Below are 23023 nucleotides of genomic sequence, written 5' to 3'. Positions count from 1 at the left end.
CTTCCGGAGACACAAGCAATCTCCTGCTGGGTCAGTGGCAGTCCTTGCATTGAGTCAGCACATTCTTTTTTTTGTTTGTGTTTTTTTTAGAGGGAGTTTCGCTCTTGTTGCCCAGGATGGCAATGGCACAATCTCAGCTCACCATAACCTCCACCTCCCGGGCTCAAGCGATTCTCCTGCCTCAGCCTCCCGAGTAGCTGGTGTTACAGGCATGCACCACCATGCCTGGCTAATTTTGTATTTTTAGTAAAGACAGGGTTTCTCCATGATGGTCAGGCTGGTCTTGAGCTTCCCACCTCGGCCTCCCAAAGTGTTGGTATTACAGGCATGAGCCACCACGCCTGGCCGAGTCAGCACATTCTTTATCTATGTAGGCTGCATTTTCTCTCCTTGGAGAGCCTCAGATTCAATGGTGAGCTTATGGCTGGCATGCCAGCAGTTTCCTAAAATGCAATATCATCACTATTATTATTATTATCATATGAGGGAAGATGAATAGGAACTCATCAGAAAGCTGGAAAATGTCAGAACATTAGCCATGTAATTTTTTTCCCCCTCATTGTCTGCACCAGTTCTGAAGAAAAAATGCAGAAGTTTGTTGATTTGAAGTAGCTGGATTTTTTTTTTTTAGTTGGAGTTTTGCTCTTGTTGCCCAGGCTGGAGTAGAGTGGCGTGATCTCAGCTCGCTGCAACTTTCTCCTCCTGGGTTCAAGCGATTCTTCTGCCTCAGCCTCCCAAGTAGCTGGGATTACAGATACCTGCCACCGTGCCCAGCTAATTTTTGTATTTTTTTAGTAGAGATGGGGTTTCACCATGTTGTCCAGGCTAGTCTCGAACTCCTGACCTCAGGTGATCCACCCATCTTGGCCTCCCAAAGTGCTGGGATTACAGGTGTGAGCCACTGCGCCTGGCCTAGCTGGCTTTAATGGTTGCTGTTTCTGGAATCTCTGGCTATAGGAATGGATTTCTCAATGGTATATTCTTGAAAGAAAGGCAAAATGCTCAACCAAATGGAACCTTTTGAATAAGAGTTGACAGATTGCTCATCCTTGCCCTCCTTTCTCAGAACAGTGTTTGCCGTTTCTCTGATGTGGGCCTTCTTTTTTTTTTTTCCGACAGAGTCTCACTTTGTTGCCCAGGCTGGAGTACAGTGGCACTATCTTGGCTCACTACAATTTCCACCTCCCAGGTTCAAGTGATTCTCCTGCCTCACTCAGCCTCCTGAGTAGCTGGGATTATAGGCGCCCGCCACCATGCCCAGCTAATTTTTATATTTTTTAGTAGAGACGGGGTTTCACCATATTGGCCAGGCTGGTCTCGAAATCCTGACCTCAAGCAATCCACCTGCCTTGGCCCCCCAAAGTGCTGGGATTACAGGCATGAGCCACCGTGCCCAGCCTGATGTGGGCTTTCTAAGAGGGGATAGCAGATGCCTCTCCTCACATCCCAGCCACGCATCAAGGATGAATGGACATGTAGGTATCTTCCGTGGGAGTTACCTGGCGGAGGGTGGGATTTAGGCCCCCGGGAAGGTGAGGAGCAGTGTAAGGGACAGTCACACTCTGGGAGAGACATCGAAGGGTGACATGCCCTTCCAGAGAGCCCAGCTTCTGTTCACCTGATGAGAGGTGACACAATGCTACTGTGTTCATTTGTTTGACAAATGTGGATGGAGCACTTGCTATGGATATGCCAGGCCTGGTGGAAATAAACACATAATGCTGCATCACGATGCTCCCAGTCTAGAAGGGGAGACACACATGAAAACAGGTATCACTAACTGTAGTCATGATCACGATGGGAATATGAGGGAGTTCCCTGGAAGCACAAGGGAGGCAGCACTCTACATGGTCTAAGGTTGAGTTCTTCTAGAAGCAGACCATGAGACAAAGATTTGAGTGCAAATAATTGAGTGAGCAGTGAAGGGAAGAAGTAAGGAAGTACACAGGGAAGCCTGCGGTGAGGATGTGCCATAGCACTTGTATATCAGTTACTTACTGCTGTAACAAATCACCCCAGAACTCCATGCCTTAAACCAGCCACCATTTGTTTAGCTCCTGATTCTGTGGCCAGCTATTGAGGCTAGGCTCAGCTGTTTAGGTCTTCTGGTCTCATTTGGGCTCCCTCCTGCATCTACAGGCAACCTCGGGTCGGTTGGGTGCCTGGCTGTTGATTTGTGATTTGCTGGCATTCCTCCACATGGTCTCTCCTCCTCCAGGAGGCTAGCCCAGGATTACTCTTACAGTGTGGCCAGGGCCCAAAATGGAGAGCAGCAGTGCACAAGACCTCATGAGGCCTAGTTCCAGAGCAGATATATTCTCACTTTTGCTACATTCTGTTGATCAAAGCAAATGTCACAGGGTCACATGGAAATAAACTCTGCTTCCTGATGGGAGGAGCTGCAAAGTCACATGGCAAAGGGTGTGATCCAGAGAGGCTGTCAATCAGTGCATCATCCCCCGCTCCCACAGTGGATGATTGGCACTTCATCCTGCAGGGAAACGTACCTCTTGGAATGACTATATCTGACAGGTGAAGGAGCTGGGGTGTTTGTACCCCAATTCCTGAGATTCACTGGTTGAGGGCTACTCTGGGTTAGGTGGGTGGGGACAGTTAGCTCCCTGGCACTTGCATCCTTGTCTAGCTATGGGAAAAGGCCCTTAGATACAAAAATGCAGACACTGGCAGCTGAAAGTCAGCAAAAGCATTGAGGTCAGGGGTGGGGAGTGTGGGAGGGGATGGCAGGGACATGGATGATGTCTCCTGTACCCACTTTCTTAAAGACTCTCAGTTGATGAATTTATTCTGAAATTCCAACAGGAGTATCATATCACTTTTTGACATGGAGGCTTCTTCCCATTAGCTTCCTAGGAATACTGTCATTTCATGTTTTGCCAAACACCCAACATTCTCCAGTACTATGATAACTATTCTCTATTGCATTTGTCTGGACCTTTTTTTCCCCTTCTCTAGCAAGCATAACAATATATTGCACACATGCAGAAGGGCATTTGGCTTTACAGCAAACCTATGAACCATGTATAGGGCTCCGAGTTTTGTTCCCATTTCTCTGAGGACGGCAGCAAAGGCAGATAAGGGATGTGTCCACAGCACGTCCCAGGCAGAGAGGATAAGACCCCTGAGCCCTGCATCATCCTGGGAGTGACGTGGGCCAAGCCTAGCCACACAGCGGAACTCTGTGTTTCTTAGGAGCCCTGGCTCCAGCGCAGCTCAGGCATAAGCACAGCCCATGACTCTGGGATGCCCCTCAGTTGTCTTACAAAGTAACTCAGGCATTTATGTGGGGTAGAGACAAGCCCAGCACACAAGATCTTCCAGGTTGGGGGATTTTATGTGTGTACTTGGAGCCAGAGCATTTCTGGTGCAGAATAGGAAGCTGACAGGCAGGGACTAGAGTCACTTATCTGAGGTCAAAAAAATTAAATAGCAGAGGCAGGAGAAACACTTGGTGGGAGGCTCCAAAGCCTGATGTTCTAGCAATTTGACCCATGGGCCCTGACTTTAAATAACCATTGCAGCTTGGGGAACCTGGCCTGTCTTTAGGTGGAAACAAGTTTTGGGAATTCCTCCTATTGCAGAAAGCCTCTGATTTGCAGTTTCCTGAATTCGAGGCTCCAAGTGTAGGGACCGCCACCCAAGGACCTTTTTCTCTGTTGGGCAGACTCAAAGCACTGAGGGGAGCTTTTCAGGGCCTACCATACATGAGCAACAGATAGCTCTCCCTACAGATACCATATTTCAGGGACAGCCCCTTCCCTCATGAGCAGACACTGGCTGAGATTTTCTAGCTTCAACTTTCTAGATGGTGAGAGGGTGGGGATGCTCAGAGGGGCAGTGAAGGCAAGACTGAGGCAGTAACTGTGGCAACCATAGAAGAGGCTGACCATGTGCTCATAGCGGCCTTCCTCCTGAGACATCCGGGAAGGCTGAGTCTGCCTCACAGGTGTGCCTGATAAAATTTTTTGGGGCAGTGTTTTCCTTGGCTTCCAAACATAGCCATCCATTGGAGGTTTTATGTGGAAGCATCTTTCCAGCAAGCACAAAGACATGGCTATTTCCCTTGTGACTGGACTCAAGGAAAGGATCTGTCAAGAGAATGTAGCCCTGAATCCCTCCCTTCTCTCAACTTGGAGCAGACAGGGAGCCATGTGTGGTTTCCTTGCTAAGATTTTTGCAGTTTGTTCTGTGTGGCTGTGTGTGTTGGTCCCTTGCCACTAATCCTAGACTCACCCATCCCAGCACAGGCTTGTTACTGTGGGCCAAGCCAAATTCTGAAGCAGCACAGTTTGTTGTCTGAACTCAGTCTTCCCCAACACATACTTTTCTTGTTGTCCTGCACACACCCTCTCATCAGCATCCCTCCCAAGTTTGTTCTGAGCCACCTGATATAACCTCAGGTGAACAAGAAGGCTGCCCTGTGGCTCTTCATGGATGAAAAGCCAAAGGCAGCTGTGGCTTTGCTTTGTCCCCAGTGGTCACTGGCCGCGGTGAGACCTGGGTTTAACATGACCTGCCCATAAATCGGTTCACTGCAATTGCAGTGAGAGGGAAGGTACCTTGTAGAAAACCTCTAGATTTTATGAGCTTGTTTCCCTGACTGCATTCCACAGCCACGTGTGAGACTTGGGTTTAACATGACCTGCCCATAAATCAGTTTGCTGAAATTGCAGTGAGAGGGAAGGTACCAGGTAGAGAACCTCTAGATTTTATGAGCTTGCGTCCCTGACTCCATTCCAGGTGATCTTGATCCAAAAATGATGAGGCTGAGTGGATGCCATTGGTGTCACACCCAGATCCCTTGCTGTGCAGGTGCACTGCTCCCAGCTGCTGTGCTGGCTGCTAGCTGCTCACAGTGGCCCGTCTTTTGGTCTGGAAAGTCACCCTTGCCCTGCCTGGGAGGGTGACTTGTTAGCCAATGGCTGGCTGGTTTGGGGTGTGGATTAACTCCCTGGTGTAGTTTATGCTGCAGAGCTCTCCTTGGCATCTGGTTGAGGCTAGATTCCCCCTGTGCCCACAGCCTTGGTCCACTCCTGCCCTGTCCCTGCCCCAGCCTGGTTCCCTGGCTCACCAACAGATCCCTGGATCTCTGCCACAAGCTCTGGCTTCCAGGGAAGGGAGCCTATCCTGAGATGCGGTAGAACCTCGTGTTTTATTTATCTGCTCTTAGATCTCCTGTCTGGGCAGGCTGATTCCTTTTTAGGATTCCAAGTTTCAAAAGGAAATCAAATCCAATGTATTTATCAAACATTAGTGGGAGAGAAAAAAAAAACAGTTGCTCATTGGGTTTTTATTTGCCCTCTTGGAATTGCAGAGGATTTTGTTATTTTTATTTTTGAAAACCAGACTTATGGAGTAATGCGTGGGAGTAATGCGTGGGAGACCCCTTCAGGCTGGTCCAGGGGACTTTGTGTCTTTAGAGATTGCTCTGGACACCTCTTCCCCTGAGGCTTTGTTTTTAAAGAGGACTTTCCAGACCCAAGGGAATGGAAGGGGGCTCCCTTGAGAGAAATGGTTTTCATGCAAAATGTCCTTACTGGTGGGGAACTGAAGACAGGTACAGTCCTTACTGCATAAGGAGACAGACGATGTTCAGTTACAATCATAAGCGTTTCTCACCAGGAGCACTGGACTCTCTTTTAACAAAGTTTCCTGTGATAATGAGATTTGAACTGGAGGAAATGCCGTTCTTTCAGTTAACAGTTATGTTTTTTCAAGAAAAAAAAAAGACAAATGTTAAAACTGTTTTTTTTTTGTTTTTTGTTTTTTGTTTTTGTTTTTTTCCTTCTGATGTGAAAGAACAATTTCATCTCCTAAGCCAAGAAGGAAAAAATTCTCATCTAAACTGCCAGGCGTAAAGGTGGCTCCTTGTCAGTCCTGAGGTGGTAGAATTGAGGTGAATGAAATCAACCACAATTTCTAATGTCTTCTTATATGCCTTCAGAAACACCATGCTCACCTTTCCTCCTGCTGTCCTAGGCTGAGCCTGCCATCCCTCCTTCCCTCTGTCCATCACAGCCTCCCCTTAGGGTTATTGACTCGGTCCCTACCACTCACCTGCCCGTAGGACAGGTGTTCTTAACCTGGAGTCTATGTCCTCTTGCTGATCTGTGAACCCGGATAAGAAAATGATTGCATTTTGTTTTCACTAACTTCACACTGAAATTTAACATCATATTCAATTATGAATGTAGGAAATAGACTACAGTAATATTACCAGGACCTGTGACTCTGTCCCAAATAGAAATCACAGGTATTGTCACATCAAGTCAGAGTTATTGCAGATATTTCAAACTACCATTTACATTCATCCCTCCTTCAGAGTTATAGCATTAGATTTACCTCCAAATCTTTTTATTTAATATATTTTTTTTAAAGCATATTGCTAAACTACACATTTGTGCTCTCCCCTTTCCCATAGGTCTACCTCACCTCCCAGGAGAAAAGATCTAAAATCTAGGAGATTCATAATTTCAGTATATTCCATTGCTTGTGACTATTTATGGCCCTATTTGGTTCCTGAGCTAGAAACAGAAAAGTTATGGCTATGACGGAATTACTTGTCAAGGGACCATGATGGCCCTGCTAACCTGGGCTTTCTTGAGCTGTCTGCCCTGCCAGCTTTGATGAAATGCACATACACTGCTTGCATTTTCTGTGCAATGGCCAAGTGTAACAGGCAGCGCATGTGTGGCAGATCGTGGCAGCGGGCCCTTGCTGGGTCAAGTCATACATCGCTGCACACCAGTGCTGTCTTAGGACATTGGACCTCCGAGCAGCCTGCAGATCTTGGGAATTCCTCTGCCCCCTAAAGTATTCTTTGTCTTTAATCCAGTTGTTACAGTGAGTGAACCTGATTTGTTCCAGATGTCCTAAGATTTAGTGATTCCGGAAACTACTCCTAAAGTCAAGTCTGATGAGGATTTGAATTCCTCTGTTAGCTGGGAACCAGCAGTTCTTTTCACAGTTAAACAGATGAGGCAGGAGGAGGGAGACTGAGCTGCCTTGAGGGACAGGGAGGGGCCCTCTGACTGGCTTATTTGCCTTGTTAGAAAGAGGATGGCTTTTGAAGCAAATATCGATTCTACCACTACATGGCTGGGGCCAGAGTCAGCTGGGCAGGGACATGGACGTGCTATTTTTTTTTAAGTAATACATATTTACCTTAATTATCTGAATGTTGTTGCTAGGGAAACCACTGTTTTGGCTCAGATCACCTTAGTAAATGCTTTTTTCTTTCTCTCACTTTTTGAGCATGAAACTGGCCCAGGTGGGTACCTATGAGAGAGGTAGAGGTATTTTTGGCTTCCTATAAGTGAGTTTTTCAAACCAGAAATTCAGTCCCAGGAATGATTTCCCTGACCCACTGTAAATTTTAATTGAGGTGCCTTACAGGGGTGCCCTATGATCTCTCTCTGGAGTTAATAACCATATGGATCTGTTTTGCCTGATTAGAAGGGATTTCTAAAGCATGATGAGATGGGGAAGCACAACTCAAACTACATGGCATAGTAACTCACTCCCAGAGGAAGTTAAAACATGTACACATACATATAGAATGTTCTGTTTAATGATATTATTGCTTTATGCAGTATTTGAATATATACATATGAATATAAAGCCATGTACCGTTATGGATTTAAAACAAAAGCAGAACTTAATTAATGTTGCTGTTTAGATTTTTTTCAAGTGTATTTGAATGCAGGCAAGTGTCCAGATAGATGCTAGTGGAAGTCTGGGACAAGCTGTGTAAGGGTATCAACCCAGGGTTCAGCTGGAGCTGGGCCAGACTACTGGGTTGTATATCTAGAGAAACTAGGGCAGGACTGCTGGAGGAGAAGCTCAGTGGTGCCGAGGTAGGACAGATATGGTTTGGCTGTGTCCCCACCTAAATCTCATCTTGAATTGTAGCTCCCATAATTCCCACATGTTATGGGAGGAACCTGGTGGGAGGTAAACAAATCATGGGGGCGGGTCTTTCCTGTGTTGTTCTTGTGATAGTGAATAAGTCTCACGAGATCTGATGGTTTTTTTTTTTTTTTTTTTTTTGAGACGGAGTCTCGCTCTGTCGCCCAGGCTGGAGTGCGGTGGCGCAATCTCGGCTCACTGCAAGCTCCGCCTCCCGGGTTCACGCCATTCTCCTGCCTCAGCCTCTCCAAGTAGCTGGGACTACAGGCGCCCGCCACCACGCCCGGCTAATTTTTTGTATTTTTTTTAGTAGAGACGGGGTTTCACTGTGGTCTCGATCTCCTGACCTCGTGATCCGCCCGCCTCGGCCTCCCAAAGTGCTGGGATTACAAGCGTGAGCCACCGCGCCCGGCGATCTGATGGTTTTATAAAGGGGAGTTCCCCTGCACACACTCTGTTGCCTGCCACCATGTAAGACGTGACTTTGCTTCTCATTCACCTTCCGCCATGGTTGTGAAGCCTCCCCAGCCATGTGGAACTGTGAGTCAATTGAACCTCTTTCCTTTATAAATTACCCAGTCTCAGGTATATCTTTATTAGCAGTATGAGAACAGGCTAATACAGGCGGGATAGGCACACCTGAGAAGGAGGCCAGGGTCAGATAAGGTGGTAAGCTTTGAACAGAAGGAAGCGTGTCATAGGGGATGTTGAGCTGGTTGGGATGAGGAGCATCCAGTGGGCTAGAGCAGGTGGTTTAGGGCTGAGGCTGCAAACCACAGGGGATTACCTATGTTTATCTGGGGCAAGTTGCAGGATAACCACAGGACAAGACTAGTAGTTGGACAGAAATAAGAATTTTTATTATTCTAGGATAGATTAAAATATAAAATAAAATTAGATTTTGTTTCTCTAATATATTTAGAATCGAACCTTTTTTGGTACAATATTCTTTTTTAGTATTTCTTGGTGATTTTTTTTTACAACAAAAAATAGAGCAGTACCTTTCTTGGTTAGTAAAATAAATCCCTAAATATTTGCCACAATCTCTAGAGTCTTCTAAATCAGGAAATTTTAATGATTTTCACAGCAGTGAAAATTGATATTCATATTCTAAATAATTCGATGTTTCGATGAAATCTGCAGGAATCTAAAACAACAGGCAGTCACTAACTAAAATGGGACAGCAAGACAAAAACAGTTTCCTATCCCTGCAGGAAAGAGAAATCTCGGAGCTTTCATTGCATGAAAACCGACTCCATTTTAGTACCTCATTGCACTTCAGGCTTTCCTTGTCCAGAGTTCTCACACATGGCAGTGAGCTCCAACTACAACCTATTCCAAGCTGAGAGTAATGGACTGAGAATCTGAAAACATGACACATCAATCCATTCCCCACCTTTCCCCTGTGGGATTCAAAAAAACAACATTTCCCAGGCTCCCTTGCAGATAAGCTTCTTGTGAAGTTCAGCCAGTGGGATCACTGGTTTGAGATTGGAGAAAGGGAGGAGGAGAAAAGTCAGGGTGTTTCTCCTCAACTCCACTCACTTCAAGCAGCATCTCTGGCAGTAGCTATTTCTCCTCCACCGTCTTAGCTCCCTCTTGGCAGTCCCAGTCCCAGTCACAATCACAACACCTCCTCTCCCAGTCCCTCCAACTCTAAGGGTGTCAGCAGTTGCTTCTGATCTCAGCTTTTCCTCATCTTACCTTGTTTGCTCTTCTGGTTCTTCTCACACCTTTGTACCTGGTTCCGCATTTTAATCCGTTCTATGAACTACCCGGGCATGGGTTCTGCTTTCCTGTCTGGACTCTGGCTAATACACAGTGGGTTTGAATCCTGGTACTGCCACTAGTTACTGAATAAGTTATTAAGTTGTCTACCTTATTTAGTCCTCAATGTCTTTGCGAAATGGGGAGGAGGTTGGTCTGTAATGGATTCTGAGATCCCTTAAAGCTTTGAAAATCCATGAGTCTCTAAACTTTGATCTCATAATACATATTCATGAAATGAGTGTATTTTTCTAGCTCCATTACAGAGATAGTTTTTATTATTTGCTTTCCAGGACATGGCCTTAGCCTTCATAATACTGTTTGTTTACAGATTTCATGAAGGCATTTACCCTGGCATCGTACCACTAAAGGCTGATGTTGGCGGCATTATTCTTAGGAGACATAGAAATGTTGTGGTTTTGAGAATGGGCTTTTATATTGTTTGGCATAGATTATTAAAGAACAGTTACCTGTGTCATGAAGGAGAGGCCCCCAGACTGGCACTTGGAATGCAAATTCTTCTGTGACAAATCCAGGGGACTTTGGAATAACTCTCAGATGTGACAGTAGACTTGACTGTAAAAGCTCCCAGCCCATAGAAGTGAGCAGAGGCTGAGGAGTAAACACCATACCAACATTCTGGGACAAAATAGCATGAATGCTGTTGTACCTTGGAGATACAATAGCAACTGCCTTCCTAGGTGGGGAAGCTGAGAGCAGCCTCTTACAGGAGTGCATGCCCCATAGACAGAGGCTCAGGAACTTGTGCTTGCTGACATGTATATCTTCTTGAATTGGTCCCTAGTGAGTCTACCCAAAGTGAATTGCGCTGGGGAAACTCAGAAATATACACCCCTCAAATTCAACAAGGGTGGTATCTTGTGTGTTTCCTTTAAGTTGTACCAGTTTATGGCAGGGGCAATGTTCAAAATAGTTAAGAACCTGCACAGCATGAGTGCACCTACCTTTAAGAACAGTTGCCAGTCTTAGAGAACTGGTACAGTTCCCCTGGTGCAACCCACTGATGGTCAGTCTGGGGCCAGGGGTGTCTTTGGTCACCCACACCCACATTTGGCAGGACTGTGAGGCCTGGGACTTGAACCACATCAGTAGAAATTGAGACTATGGCACCTGGGATGTCTCCTTGTGACAGTTATGCAAGAAGGAAAGTGAACAGAATGTGGATCCCAAGGGTTGGGTAGGGTTTCTCCAGAGCCTTGGGTCCTTTCCAGAAGGAGCTTGGGCCCCTGTAGTTCAGAGATGTTCAGATTAACTGATCTGGTCTCCTGCCAGTGACAGGCCTCACTCACTGGACCATTCTCCTATTCAGAAAGCTGACTGAATCGTGTAGCAGGAATGATCAGTGCTGGCTGCATCCCTTTTATATTTATGTGCTATGCTGGTATGCAGCTACTGGTAACTATATCTCTTTGCCTTTTCTGCCTACCAAGTATCTTGCCAGAGGTACTGGGAGTAGATGTGCAGCCCCCCACCTTTGCAGTAGCCCTCAACCAGTGACTGACTAGAGTGGGCACGTAAATATTCCCTCATCCCACAAATGGGATAACTCTGTTTTGCTCATGTGTTGCACAGTTTCCCAGAGCTCCCCAGCAAGATTAAGTTCCAGGTGCTCAGGGAGCTGACTGGCTTGATGTTGCTGCCTTTGCTGATTGCCTGTCCTTCTGTGTCTCACTCTACCCCTTCCCTACTGGTGTTTTATGGAACCACCTCTGGAATAAACAACTTGCTTTCAAACCTGTCTCCAGCTCTGCATCTGGGGGAGCCTGAACTGACATTCTTTATTCCCTAGATCTGTGTGCCTTGCTACTTTTTTTCCCCACCACATCACAGGTAATGAATGAGGCTCATTTGCACAACATACAACTTTGGACATCAGATTTTGGTGAAACTCAAAATTACTTGGTGAGAAAGAAAAGCACACATATGTTATGCTTTTTTTTTTCAGTACTTCACAATATTCACTAAAGCATTTTATAAGCAAGTGAGTTGTAGGAGCTAAATATGATCAATTTTTAAAAACTACTTTTTTTTTTTTTTTTTTTTTTTTTTTGACTCTGAGACGGACTGGAGTGCAGTGGTGTGATCTCGGCCCACTGCAATCTCCACCTCCCGGCTTCCAGCCATTCTCCTGCCTCAGCCTCCCAAGTAGCTGGGACTACAGGTGTGTGCCACCACACCCAGCTAGTTTTTGTATTTTTAGTAGAGACGGGGTTTCACCATGTTGGCCAGGATAGTCTCAGTCTCTTGATCTCATGATCCACCCAATCGGCCTCCCAAAGTGCTGGGATTACAGGCATGAGCCACCACGCCCAGCCCAAAACTATTTACTTTCATTTTTACCCAAATTTATTTCCCCTGGACCTCTACTTCACAAGCAGTAACATAAGCAAGTATGTATCATTAAAGATTTATCACAAATCAACCATATTATATCATAAGTAAAGTAAAACTGGTGAAACAAATTTAATGCATTATATCCCAAAAGTAATTATTTGAGCATGTAATCAATATTAAGACAACTGTGGAGATTTTTACATCTTTGAATGTCTGCTATCTTTGAAAACTCATGTGTATTTTAAACTTAATTCGGACCAGCCACATTTTAAGCGCTCAAATGCCACGTGTTATCTGTGGCAACCATATGGGGCAGCACTGGTCTAGAACATGAACTTCAGAGTTGTCCCACTCAATAGGCAAGGGAGCTGGGGTAATTATACACCAGTTCCCATCAGTCATTGAGGGTTGCTGCAGAGCATATCAGAGGCTTAATTCTTAGGCACTTTCCTGGCCTACAGAGGAAAGCCCTCTGAGAAAGAGATGGGGACGCTGACAAGATAGAACTGCAGCCTGTGCAGGTTACACAGTGATAAGACCCCAGGTGGAACCACTTATAGCTGACTACATTTTTTAATATCTTCACTTTGTTGTTTTATTACTGTCAAATTACTTGCAATAATATATCTAAATTTGGTCACTCAAGAAAACTTGGTTAAATTCACTGGCCTAGAAGATCAACATCAAATCTTTGTCTTCAAGATCTAAGGGAATCTGGATGTGCCCTACACATATCTACTTGCCTCTCACTAATCTTTCTGCTAAGAATGTCCTTCTCCTGCCCCTTTCCATGTTATTTCTGCCCACCTTCATCCTCTGATCATGTTTATTTTTCTCTCTGGCTGGAATGTACTCCCTGTTTTTCTGCCCATCAATAGGCAGAGCATTTTACAAGCAAGTGAGTTTTAGGATCATTCTTTCAGATGTGGCTCAATTGCTACCTGTCTCTGGAAGCTTCCTGTAATAACTTCAGTCAACAGTGATTTCTTTCCCCTGAGTTTCTCTTGCCCCTTGATCTTCACCTGTTCCTTTGGCAGGTCTTATCAACTTCATGGTTTATTTCCTGCGTAATTCATTTACCAGCATGCATTCAGGAGGTGCCTGACAGTCCTCATTTATTCCCTGTAGCTTAATTAACACTGTCTCTTAATTCTTCATGTTGTAATCAATTTATTTGTTATTTTGTGCTCATGTCTCTCATAGAAAGACAACAGATAAGCAATTTTGGTTTTATGGTTTACTCACGTTTGTGATTTTAAACTATGAAAATTGAAAAGCTTGATAGTTGTCAACAAAGTACCCAGAAAGAAGGTTGCTGATGAGAGTGGCTAAAGACATCTAGAGTCATCTCAAATGCGTCCATAAATTTCAAAGAAAATTGTCAAGAGAAAAATTAAGCACCTCAGTAGCATTTGTAAAGAGATGACACCTTATGTTCTAAATATTCTCCCAGTATTCTAAAATAGTCTAAATGCTAAGGAAATAAACACAATTTTATTTATAATCTTATAGCCAAGTAAGTTTCATATACATTGTATGCTATTTAGTTGCATTTTTATATGCTTTAGGAGCAATGGGAAAGGCAAAGGAGCACTGGACCAGGGGTTAGAGCTCTGCCCTTGTCTGCTGAGTGGCCTTGGGGAAGTCATTTAACTGTCTGCCTTTATCTGCAAAATGGTGACCCAAATGGGCCCGCTTCCAGCTGTCAAATTCCATGTCTGATTTTATGATGTCTGCCCTTTTTAAGAATGGGAAGCATTGTTTGTGATTTCACATTGCAGGGGCTATTTACATGTATGATTTGCATCATTGATTTTATGATACATTGTTGAGAGTGTCTGTGATTTTTTGGAAGCTGAATCCTTACTGAGGGCATGCTGCCCTTAGTTATGATATTGCTCCTAGGAAGAGTACAATCTGCTTCACAATGTCCTTTTTGGTATGATTTCCATGATTGAGAAAACTGGGGATTGTATGTGTAGTACATCTGGTTTATCCACTTGTCTGCCCATGGACGCTTTGGGTTGTGTCTACCCTTGGCTACTGTGAATAGTGCTGCTACGAACGTGGGGGAACAAATGTCTCTTTGAGTTCCTGCTTTCAGTTCATTGGGTAATATACCCAAAAGTATAATTTTTGGGTTATATGACAATTCTATGTTTAATTATTTTGAGAAATGTTCATATTGTTTTCCAAGCAGCCGCTCGATTTTACATTCCTACCAACAGTGCACAAGGGTTTCAGTTTCTCCACATTCTTGACTATTCTTGTCTTCTATTTTTTTGGTAGTTGCCATCCTAATAGTCATGAAGTGGGAAAAAATAGTTTTTAAAAAGTAACAGATGGATAAGCGACTAAGAGAAATAAGGAAGGACTGAAGGATGGACAGATGGACAGACTTGGCTGCCCTATACTATTATCCTAGTCATCATTGTCAAATATAGTTGTGGTTGGTAGGTATAGTACCAATAATAATAATGGTGGTGTAATGAGAATTTTTTTAATGCAAATACAGTTGGATGCATTTGATTAACACTTGTGCTAGCCTTTACTCAGGCTAGATTTATGATGGCAGCAAAAGAAAAGGTCATGGTTTTTATGTCTAAGACTTAAGGAAAATGTAAATGATCCAATAGAAAATTATTAAGCATCATCCAAAAAATTATCTGGATAGAAGGGGAAATTTTTGCTTTAGTTGCCTTAGTGATTCAGCATATGTGGTTGATATGGAAATGTATTGCATTTACCCAACAAGGAACTTTGAATGGTAATCCTAATGTACAGTGATGAATGAGGGCAGAGAACAAGTTCTACAGAGATTTTCTGGCTTGACACAGCTGCCAAGATGTCATCAGTAACATCTGCCATTGAGTATAGTGAATGAATTGGTGCTAAACTTAAGTACAAACCCAATAACGCAGTCAAAAAAACCCAGCCGCTGTAAGATATACTTGGGTAGGATTTTTAATAACAGATGAGCAATATATTTCCAGCAGGCTATATATATGTTGTAAGATAAGCTTTATAGAAGCAGTACACTTTGTATCTTACATTGACTACTAGTAAGGATTTTCATATAAAAGCACAGCAAAGCAATCCGTGTACAAAGTAATATAACTCACTTAAAAGATGGCACAAGCAAATTAAAATTAATGGAGAAATTTCTCAGAAAATAAAATTTCTTGAAGATTAGAAACACTGTTCCTCAATAAATAAGCAACCCTGGAATGTTTAGCACAAAAACTGTATGCTTGATCATTTTACTATTTCAGCAGGACTGTCAGAGAGGTTGGTCTTTGTGGAGTCCTGTTCCTTTCAGGTGTTAGTAAACTTTCTTGCCAAAGCCCTTCCTGACTGAGATGGAGTTGATATTAGAGCCATGGCTGGGACAACCTTCATGCCAAAGGAGGTGTGCTGCTAGTTGCAGCTGAGACCCTGCATGGCTGGGTGACCTCAGTTGGGTGGGTTCCCCTTTCTGGGGCTCAACTTCTTCATCTGTAAAATGTGAAGGGGGAGCTGATGATCTGTTGTAGGGATGTCATGGATGTTCATTCATTCAAGTGTTCACTGAACACCTGCTAGGAGAGACCAACCTCTCTGACAGTCCTGCTGAAAGATGAAAACAATCAGGCACGGGGTTTTTATGCTGAACATTCCACAGTGCTTAGTTATTTATTGAAGAAGAATCTTTCTGATATTCAAGGAATTTTATTCCCTGAGAAATTTTGTGCCAGGCACTACTCTGTCACTAGGAGTTCAACGATAAGCAAAGCCAGAGAAGGGTCCTTCCCCCGTTGTTTAGATTCTATTGGGGGATAGACAGTCCTTAACCAAATGGCCCCACAAACAAATGCATAACCACAACTTTGATAAGTGCCATGAAGGGTTGATGGGGCACATGGGGGTGCGGGGGGCTCATAATGGGAGGATTTATTTCACCCATGCAGGGAGATCAGGAAGGATCCCCTGGGGACATGATAGTCAGGGGGCTGGAGAATGTGGGTTATGGTGGAGAGGAATGAGTTTTGAAGGGATAGGAGTTGCTGGGTTCTCATACCAGCACAGCATCTTCTCTCTCTTCATCTCAATTTCCTCATCTCTCTAATATGGGCCTAATATCAAGACCCCTTCTCAGTGTTGTGAGGTTTCAGAAGGATGACATATTTGACAACACCCAATATCATGCTGGCACATCACATTTTCATTTCATTTCTAAAAATAACTTTGGAAGTAGAGATGTACTGTTTTAGTCAAAGACATTTTTAGCTTTGGAGAAAGAATGAAACCCCAGCTTTGAGACTTCTCTAAAAAAATCTTGAGTTCACATTCTGCCCTGGAAGTTGCCTGGCCGCTTCCCTTAATCACAGAGCCATGTTTGAATCACTTGACTTTGAAATCCCAGGAATGACTTTGCTGTGTGATTAAGTGACAGAGGCCCAAGGTTTGGGGATTGGCAGAAGTTTAGATGTCCCTGGCCTGATCCCTTGCCCTTTACATATAATGAAAGGAAGCTGATCACATGAACAACTAAACTGGAATGAGGAGGCAGCCCCTCCTCCATGGTCCTGAGCTCATCTATACTGTCTCCCTGCCAAATATTCCATGGAAACCTTGGACACTGTCTGATGTCAGGGCCACTTATGAATGCTTGTCTACTTCCTTCTCAAGATAAAGCTAGGTTAGCGCTCTCTCATAACTCAAGCCTGAGGTTTATTCTTTTAATCTTCCAAAAGCAAACAGAAGAACAGAAATAACCTATCCACTTTTTAAGATTAAAATGGCCAACAATAATAAATAATTGCCACAATAGCTTGAGATCAGGGTCTTCATTTATTGGAGGCCATTCAAGAATTTGCAGCTCTTAAGTTAATTTTTCACATCTTGTTTGGATCCTCAGAGCCCGTGCTTCCAAAGCAAGGCCATCATATTTCTCATTGCACATGTTATTCTTGTTGATGTGCCAGACATGCAGGAGAGTGAGGTCCTCTCTCCACAGATGGGTAATGAGGATTCCACCCCCTAGAAATTAGTATTTCAAAGTATTTTCGCCTATGGATATTTTGAAGAGTTCTCTTCTTTTGCATCGTATATTAGCTGTATTAATGGTTGCAAACAACAAAAACATACGCTGGTTAATTTAAGCAGAAAAGGAATTTATTAAAAGGATGTGGGGTGGTTCAGAGCATAGGCAAGAAGGCTGGGGAACCAACATAGGCAGGAAACAGAGGAGGCAAGGCTTAGCCCAGGGTTCCACCTCTGGGCTCTTTACTCCTCTGTAGCTACTTTAGATGATCCCTGGTGTCTCTGTGCAACCCTCAAAATTTGTAGCCCTGGGTGGGAGCAGCTGTTCTCACATCACTGCCACTTGATCACCCTTAGATCACATGATTTCACTTAGGCAAGTGCCCACACCCTAGTGATCAAGAAGAGGGGAAAGAGAGGGTCTGCCCCCTTTCTGCTGATGTGCCCCTCCCACCTAGCTTGAGATTCCCCCAAAACATGAGGATGTCAGGATGCTGAGTGGCCAAAAATAACAACCGTTCATTATACAAACCCTTATATCCTTAATTACATCTTCCATTAACTGGCTATCCAATTAAAACTGGCCACTCACATGGATTTACTTTGTTCAAAGGTCACATCACATAATAATCATCAGTCTCTCATGCATCTTCATCCTTGTCATCTTCAGCCTCAGCCTTATCACCGTTCTCATCCTCGCCCTGTTCACTCACCCCTCTCCTAGGCCCCCATTTCCCTCCATCTCCACACCCATCAAACGTTCACCTCTTTCTCCTCCAACTCCCAGTCTTTGACCCTAAAGACGCAATCACAGAGGAATTCCCGCATGTTCCTACCACCCATCTACTAATGCGTCTTCAGCTCACCTCCAGCCAGGCGAGAACAGTCGTTCATCAGACCCCAGCAATTGTCACCTGTCATGTTTTCATTAATTGTTCCTTCTCTAATGGATCATTCCCATTAGCATGCAAATATGCTATGATAATTCCCATCTTAATAAAAAAGAGCCAAAAAACTCCCTGGAGCCCACTTCCCCCACCAGCTACCATCCAATTTCTCTGTTCTCCTTTAGAGAAAAACTTTTCCAAATAGTTTTCTGTCCTCATTGCTTCCATTTGTTCTCCTCCTACATCTGAAACACTCTCCAGTCAGGCTTTCCTCCCATCATGCCACTTCAGCAGTTCTTACAAGGTCATCAGTGACCTCCAGAAGGCTGATTCCAGTGGCCATTTCTAATTATTCCCATTGTTCTGGCCTGTCTGCCATATTGGACAAAATTGATTCTTCCTTTCTTGAGACTGTCCTCTCTGACCATGTGGATGTCTCCTTTCTCTATTTTCCTCTTCCTTCCCTAGCTATGCTTTTCCAGTCTTGTTGGCTGACACCTCCTCATCTTCAACTCCTAAATGTGAGTCCTCATCTCTATCTATACTCATTTCCTAGTGATCGTTTCTAGTCCGTCTCAAATGTATCCTAGCCCAGACCCCTCCTTCAACTCCAGACTCATGCATCCACCTGCCTCAATAGCTCCTTTAAAATCCAATAGGCATTTGGATTTTCTCTACTGAACCTTCTCAACCCCGTCTTTCCCATCTCAATAAATGACAACTTTTCTCTTCTAGTTATTGAATCCAAAATCCTTGGAGCAGTCCTTGACTCCTCTTTTCCTAACACCCTTCATCCAGTCCATGAGAAAAATCTGTTGGCATGACCTTTGAAATGTGTCCAGAATATGACCCCTTCTCACCCCCTCAGCTGCCATCACCCTGGCCTTCACGTTCATCTCCTCACACCTGGATTGTCACAAGAGCCGCCTACCCAGGCCCCCTGTTCCTCTCCTGGCCACTCCACAGACCGTTCACATCATAGCCAGTGCGAGCCTCCTTTAAACACGAACGTCAAGTCACGCTGCTCCTCTGCTCAGAGCCCTGAAGGGGCTTCTGAGGGTCAAACCAAGGTCCCCGTGACGGCCCACAAGGCCCTGTGGGATCTGCTGTCCCAACTCCCTTGGTCCCTCTGAGCTCAATCCTTCCTGCTCTCTTTTTCACTCCTCTCTAGCTGCACTGACCTCTTTGCTGTTACCTGCATGTGCCAGGCACACACCCACCTCAGGGACTTCTCCTTTGCTAGTCCCCACATATCTGTATTTCTTGCTTCCCTTCTTTCTTCGGGTTTGTACTGAGAAGTCACCTCATCAGTGAGGCTTCCCTGATCACCTTATTGTAAATTGCACCCCACCTGCCTTGCAACTCTGGCACATTCTATCTTCCTTACCCTTTGTAAGTTTTCTCCACAGCTCTTATCACAATCTGACACAAATATTTGCTTATTTCTATGTGTGTTTTCTCCCCCATGAAGCTACCAGGACTCTGTTTTCTTTGCTGCTATTTCCCTAGCACAGAGTAGTGGCTGGCACATGGTAGGCACTCAAAAATAACCGCATGAATTCATGTACAAATGAATCCCACACTTAGGTTATTAAGTGCCTTATAGTTTTTGAAGTTTAATGTACAAGATTTCATGTGAGCCTCTAAACAGTCTAGTGAGTTAGGCAAGGTAGAACCCTGTGCTTTAGATGAGGAAGCTGAGGCCCTAGAGGTAACTGATTGCCCAAGGACACATGGCTAGTTAATGGGGCTCCTGGAACTTGTAGTTCTGATCTCGGTTTCTGCCCCCCACCTTCAACTACCCCCTGTTCCTCATGTTGTATTAGTGTAGGCCTCAGGGCATTCATTGCTGTCTATTTTTCATTACAGTATGGATGAGAAAACCCTGTATCTAGCTTTGGGGGCTGTGAAGAACATCTCCCTAAACATCTCTATCTCCAACCTTGGGGATGATGCCTATGATGCCAACGTGTCCTTCAATGTTTCCCGGGAGCTCTTCTTCATCAACATGTGGCAGAAGGTAAGGAGGGCATCCCTGTAAAGAGCAGTTGTTCTGTCTGGTGCGCTTGCTGACTTTCATTATAGCCTGGAATAGGCAATGATTCTACAAGCACTAATCCTTTCTGTGGACTATCATTTCGAATGATTAGAACTTTTTTCTTCCTGGACTTAGAAAACATGTTGGTATAGCCAAAGAAGCAGCCTTAAATGCCCACAGAGTGCCAGAGAAGTGTCTGTATTTACATAGTCTCCCATCCCTTCTCTCTTGTGGAATCCTCTCCCTATGGTTTTACATCTGGCCCCTTCTTGGAGATGATAGAGTTGCTGTCTCCAGCACACACATGTTCTAGAGAATTCCAGTTTTAGGTCAGTAGTTGTGAAAGTAAGGGCAGATCACTGCTTGCTGTGTTAGTTATTATGTATGATGTACTTGATGTTTCTAGTAGAGGGTCACTGCTTTGGCCTGTGCTTTGGATTATTTATTTTATTTTTTTTTTTGAGACAAGTCTCGCTCTGTCACCCAGGCTGGAGTGCAGTGCCACAGTCTCAGCTCACTGCAACCTCCACCTCCTGAGTTCAAGTGATCCTCCCACCTCAGCCTCCCAAGTAGCTGGGACTACAGGTGTGCACCTGGCTAATTTTTGTATTTTTCGGTAGAGACAGGGTTTTGCCATGTTGGCCAGGCTGGTCTTGAAATCCTAACCTCAAGTGATCTGCCTGCCTCAGCCTCCCAAAGTGCTGGGATTACAGGTGTGACCCACCGCCCCTGGCTTTCCTAACATATTTGAGTGAATTGAGGTAGTTAAATTATTTCCACAAATTGCGTGAGTTTTTTTTTAGAGTAAATTAATTTGAATGAAGTGAAGTTTAGATAGCATGACTCAAATGTACAGTGCTGGTATTCTCCCCTACCCATAATCACCCTGAGTGTACCACCTCTCAGAGGAAGTGGAACAGGCTTCCCCACAGACAATAAGGGGGAACAAGTGGACAAAAGTCGACTCTGCTCTACCCAGTGTTGCTCTAACTGTTGATAGCTGTTCAGCTGGGACTGCTTGCAGCTTTGTAATATTTACAGCATTGAACGGGGGTGCCTTGTTCTTTATGTTAAAGTGGAACCAAAATCACTTTCTGTGGAAAACCTTCACTCTGCCCACCGATGAGCACTGTGCATATATTGAGCAGGTCAGCGGCGTTTGTTCAGGCACATATTCTGTGGGCTCAATAGTGTTGACAGGTTTGTGCCAAGCCTGCCCAGCTTAGGGGACAGCTGAAATGCTCAGAGCCACCAACAGTAGAGGTACTCCAAAACTTTCCAAGAAGTCATCTCACATTCCCTGCTGCTTCGTAGCATTCAGGAGCTCAAGGGTTGAGGGAGGCCACAAAAGCAATCAAGGACTGCAGGAGGGGTGTGCTTTCTATCCACTTTCTATATTCTAAAAATTACTGCTGGATTAAGCCCAGTCAAGAGAACCAAGTATCTATAGGGTTCAAGTATCGCTGGCCACACACAGAGTATCTTTTACAGAATCACATGTGCTGTGATGCCGTCTCCCTGTGCAGGGTGGGATGGTAGGTGAGGGAGAGGGGCTTCCTTGGGGATTTGACCTGTGGAACTCGACTCTGTGGAACTCATCTGAAAAGATGTAGTTGGCAACTGGGTCATTACATTACACAGATTTCTCTCACTCAGGACCCATGCGAGAAATTTCTTTCCAGCCTCAGACTTAGAAATAGCTGTCCCTTTGCCTGAGAATTTTGGCTTGTTTTTACCTTGTGACTGACTAGGCTTCATTCTCTTTATTGGCTGCTAGAAAGCTCAGAGCTGACCCCACTCTGTCTGTATATAGGACTTAGTCTTACTATTTTATAAACTCAATAGCCTCCTGTATCTTGCTTTGCTCCCCCTTTACCATGTTTTTCTTTTTAGCTTGGAGATTGCATAATATTCTACCATATGGATATACTATGGATTTACCTAAAAAATTCCTCTTATTCTGTATTTAAGTTATTCCCAGGTTTTATGTTAATTAAAATTATGATGAATGTCTTTTACAGAGATTAGTACCAGTAAATGATCATATCCTTAGCTCTGTAACTTTTCAGAGGGTATGAAGTCACATTTTTGACCACCTACTATACACCAGGGACTTTTTGCACTCTGGTCCCCATCCCTTCTTCACTGCATGAGGCCCAATGTGTGTGATTTATTGGAGGAGCACTCTCAGGAGAAGAGGGGCGAGGGAGCAGGGGCGGGCAGGGGAAGGGCTGGGAGGGATGTGCCGTCGGGTCAAAGCTAGCCTTGGTCTGATTTATGGGCTGGGAAGTGGTGGGGAAGCCCTGGAGCATAAATCACTCTGCAGAATTGTCCCCCCTTGAAACTGCTGGGGACAGCATCATTTTCTACCCCTGTATCGTCATTGGCCACTGGAGGGACGCAGGGATGGTGAGTAGCCTCCCAAGCATGCTGGACAAGGAGGCTCTAGGAAGTCAAAGACAATGTGCCTGGGAAGGCCACAGGTACAAGCCATTGGCCACTGTAGCTGGCCATGGGAAAAATGGGAGCACATCATTTTGATCTCTTTGCCATTGAATTCCAGCAACCTTTGAAACCTTTGTCACAAGGTTGACAGAAACTTGACAAGGTATCGGGCTCTTCGGGACGTGGTGAGTGTTAGCTCCAGAATGGTGATGGAGCAGGGAGGTATCTTATAGCTGCTGTGGAGGCAGGGCCAGCCAGAAAAGCAGATGGGCAAGATGACCCTCAGGGTGGCAGGAAAAGGAAGGGAAAAGAAACAGAAACTACCCTTCCACGACTCCAGCCACGCTGCAAGGTTGATAAACAGGAGATGTAAATGGCATCACCCAGCCCCGAGCAGGATTCTGACAGGACCCAGTGGCTAGTGAGGGGCACCAGGAGAGCCCACCCAACCTGCTTAACAACCCACAGGCCTAACAGGACCAACATGGGCCTGCGAAAAGATTCTAATGGGTAAACTAAGAAGAGCATGACTAAGATACAGAGGGAAAGCATAAGTTTTAAAAAGATTATTAATAGAAAACAA

The 23023-nt window shown here is 44.6% G+C and overlaps 1 protein-coding gene across 1 annotated transcript in view; it reads left to right on the top strand.

The window, feature by feature from the left end:
* Positions 1-23023, top strand: part of ITGA9 (integrin subunit alpha 9) — a 378558-nt gene that overhangs the window by 211043 nt on the left and 144492 nt on the right. The window contains exon 18 of the mRNA XM_032162085.2: positions 19827-19977. Within this exon, the coding sequence (XP_032017976.1) occupies positions 19827-19977 (151 nt within the window). The remainder of the gene's footprint in view (positions 1-19826; positions 19978-23023) is intronic.

This window comes from Hylobates moloch, unplaced genomic scaffold, assembly GCF_009828535.3.
Source record: "Hylobates moloch isolate HMO894 unplaced genomic scaffold, HMol_V3 SCAFFOLD_8, whole genome shotgun sequence".
NCBI classification, from domain to species: Eukaryota; Metazoa; Chordata; class Mammalia; order Primates; family Hylobatidae; genus Hylobates; species Hylobates moloch.
Note: the sequence above shows the minus strand (reverse complement) of the source record. Positions and strands in the feature narration are given on the sequence as shown.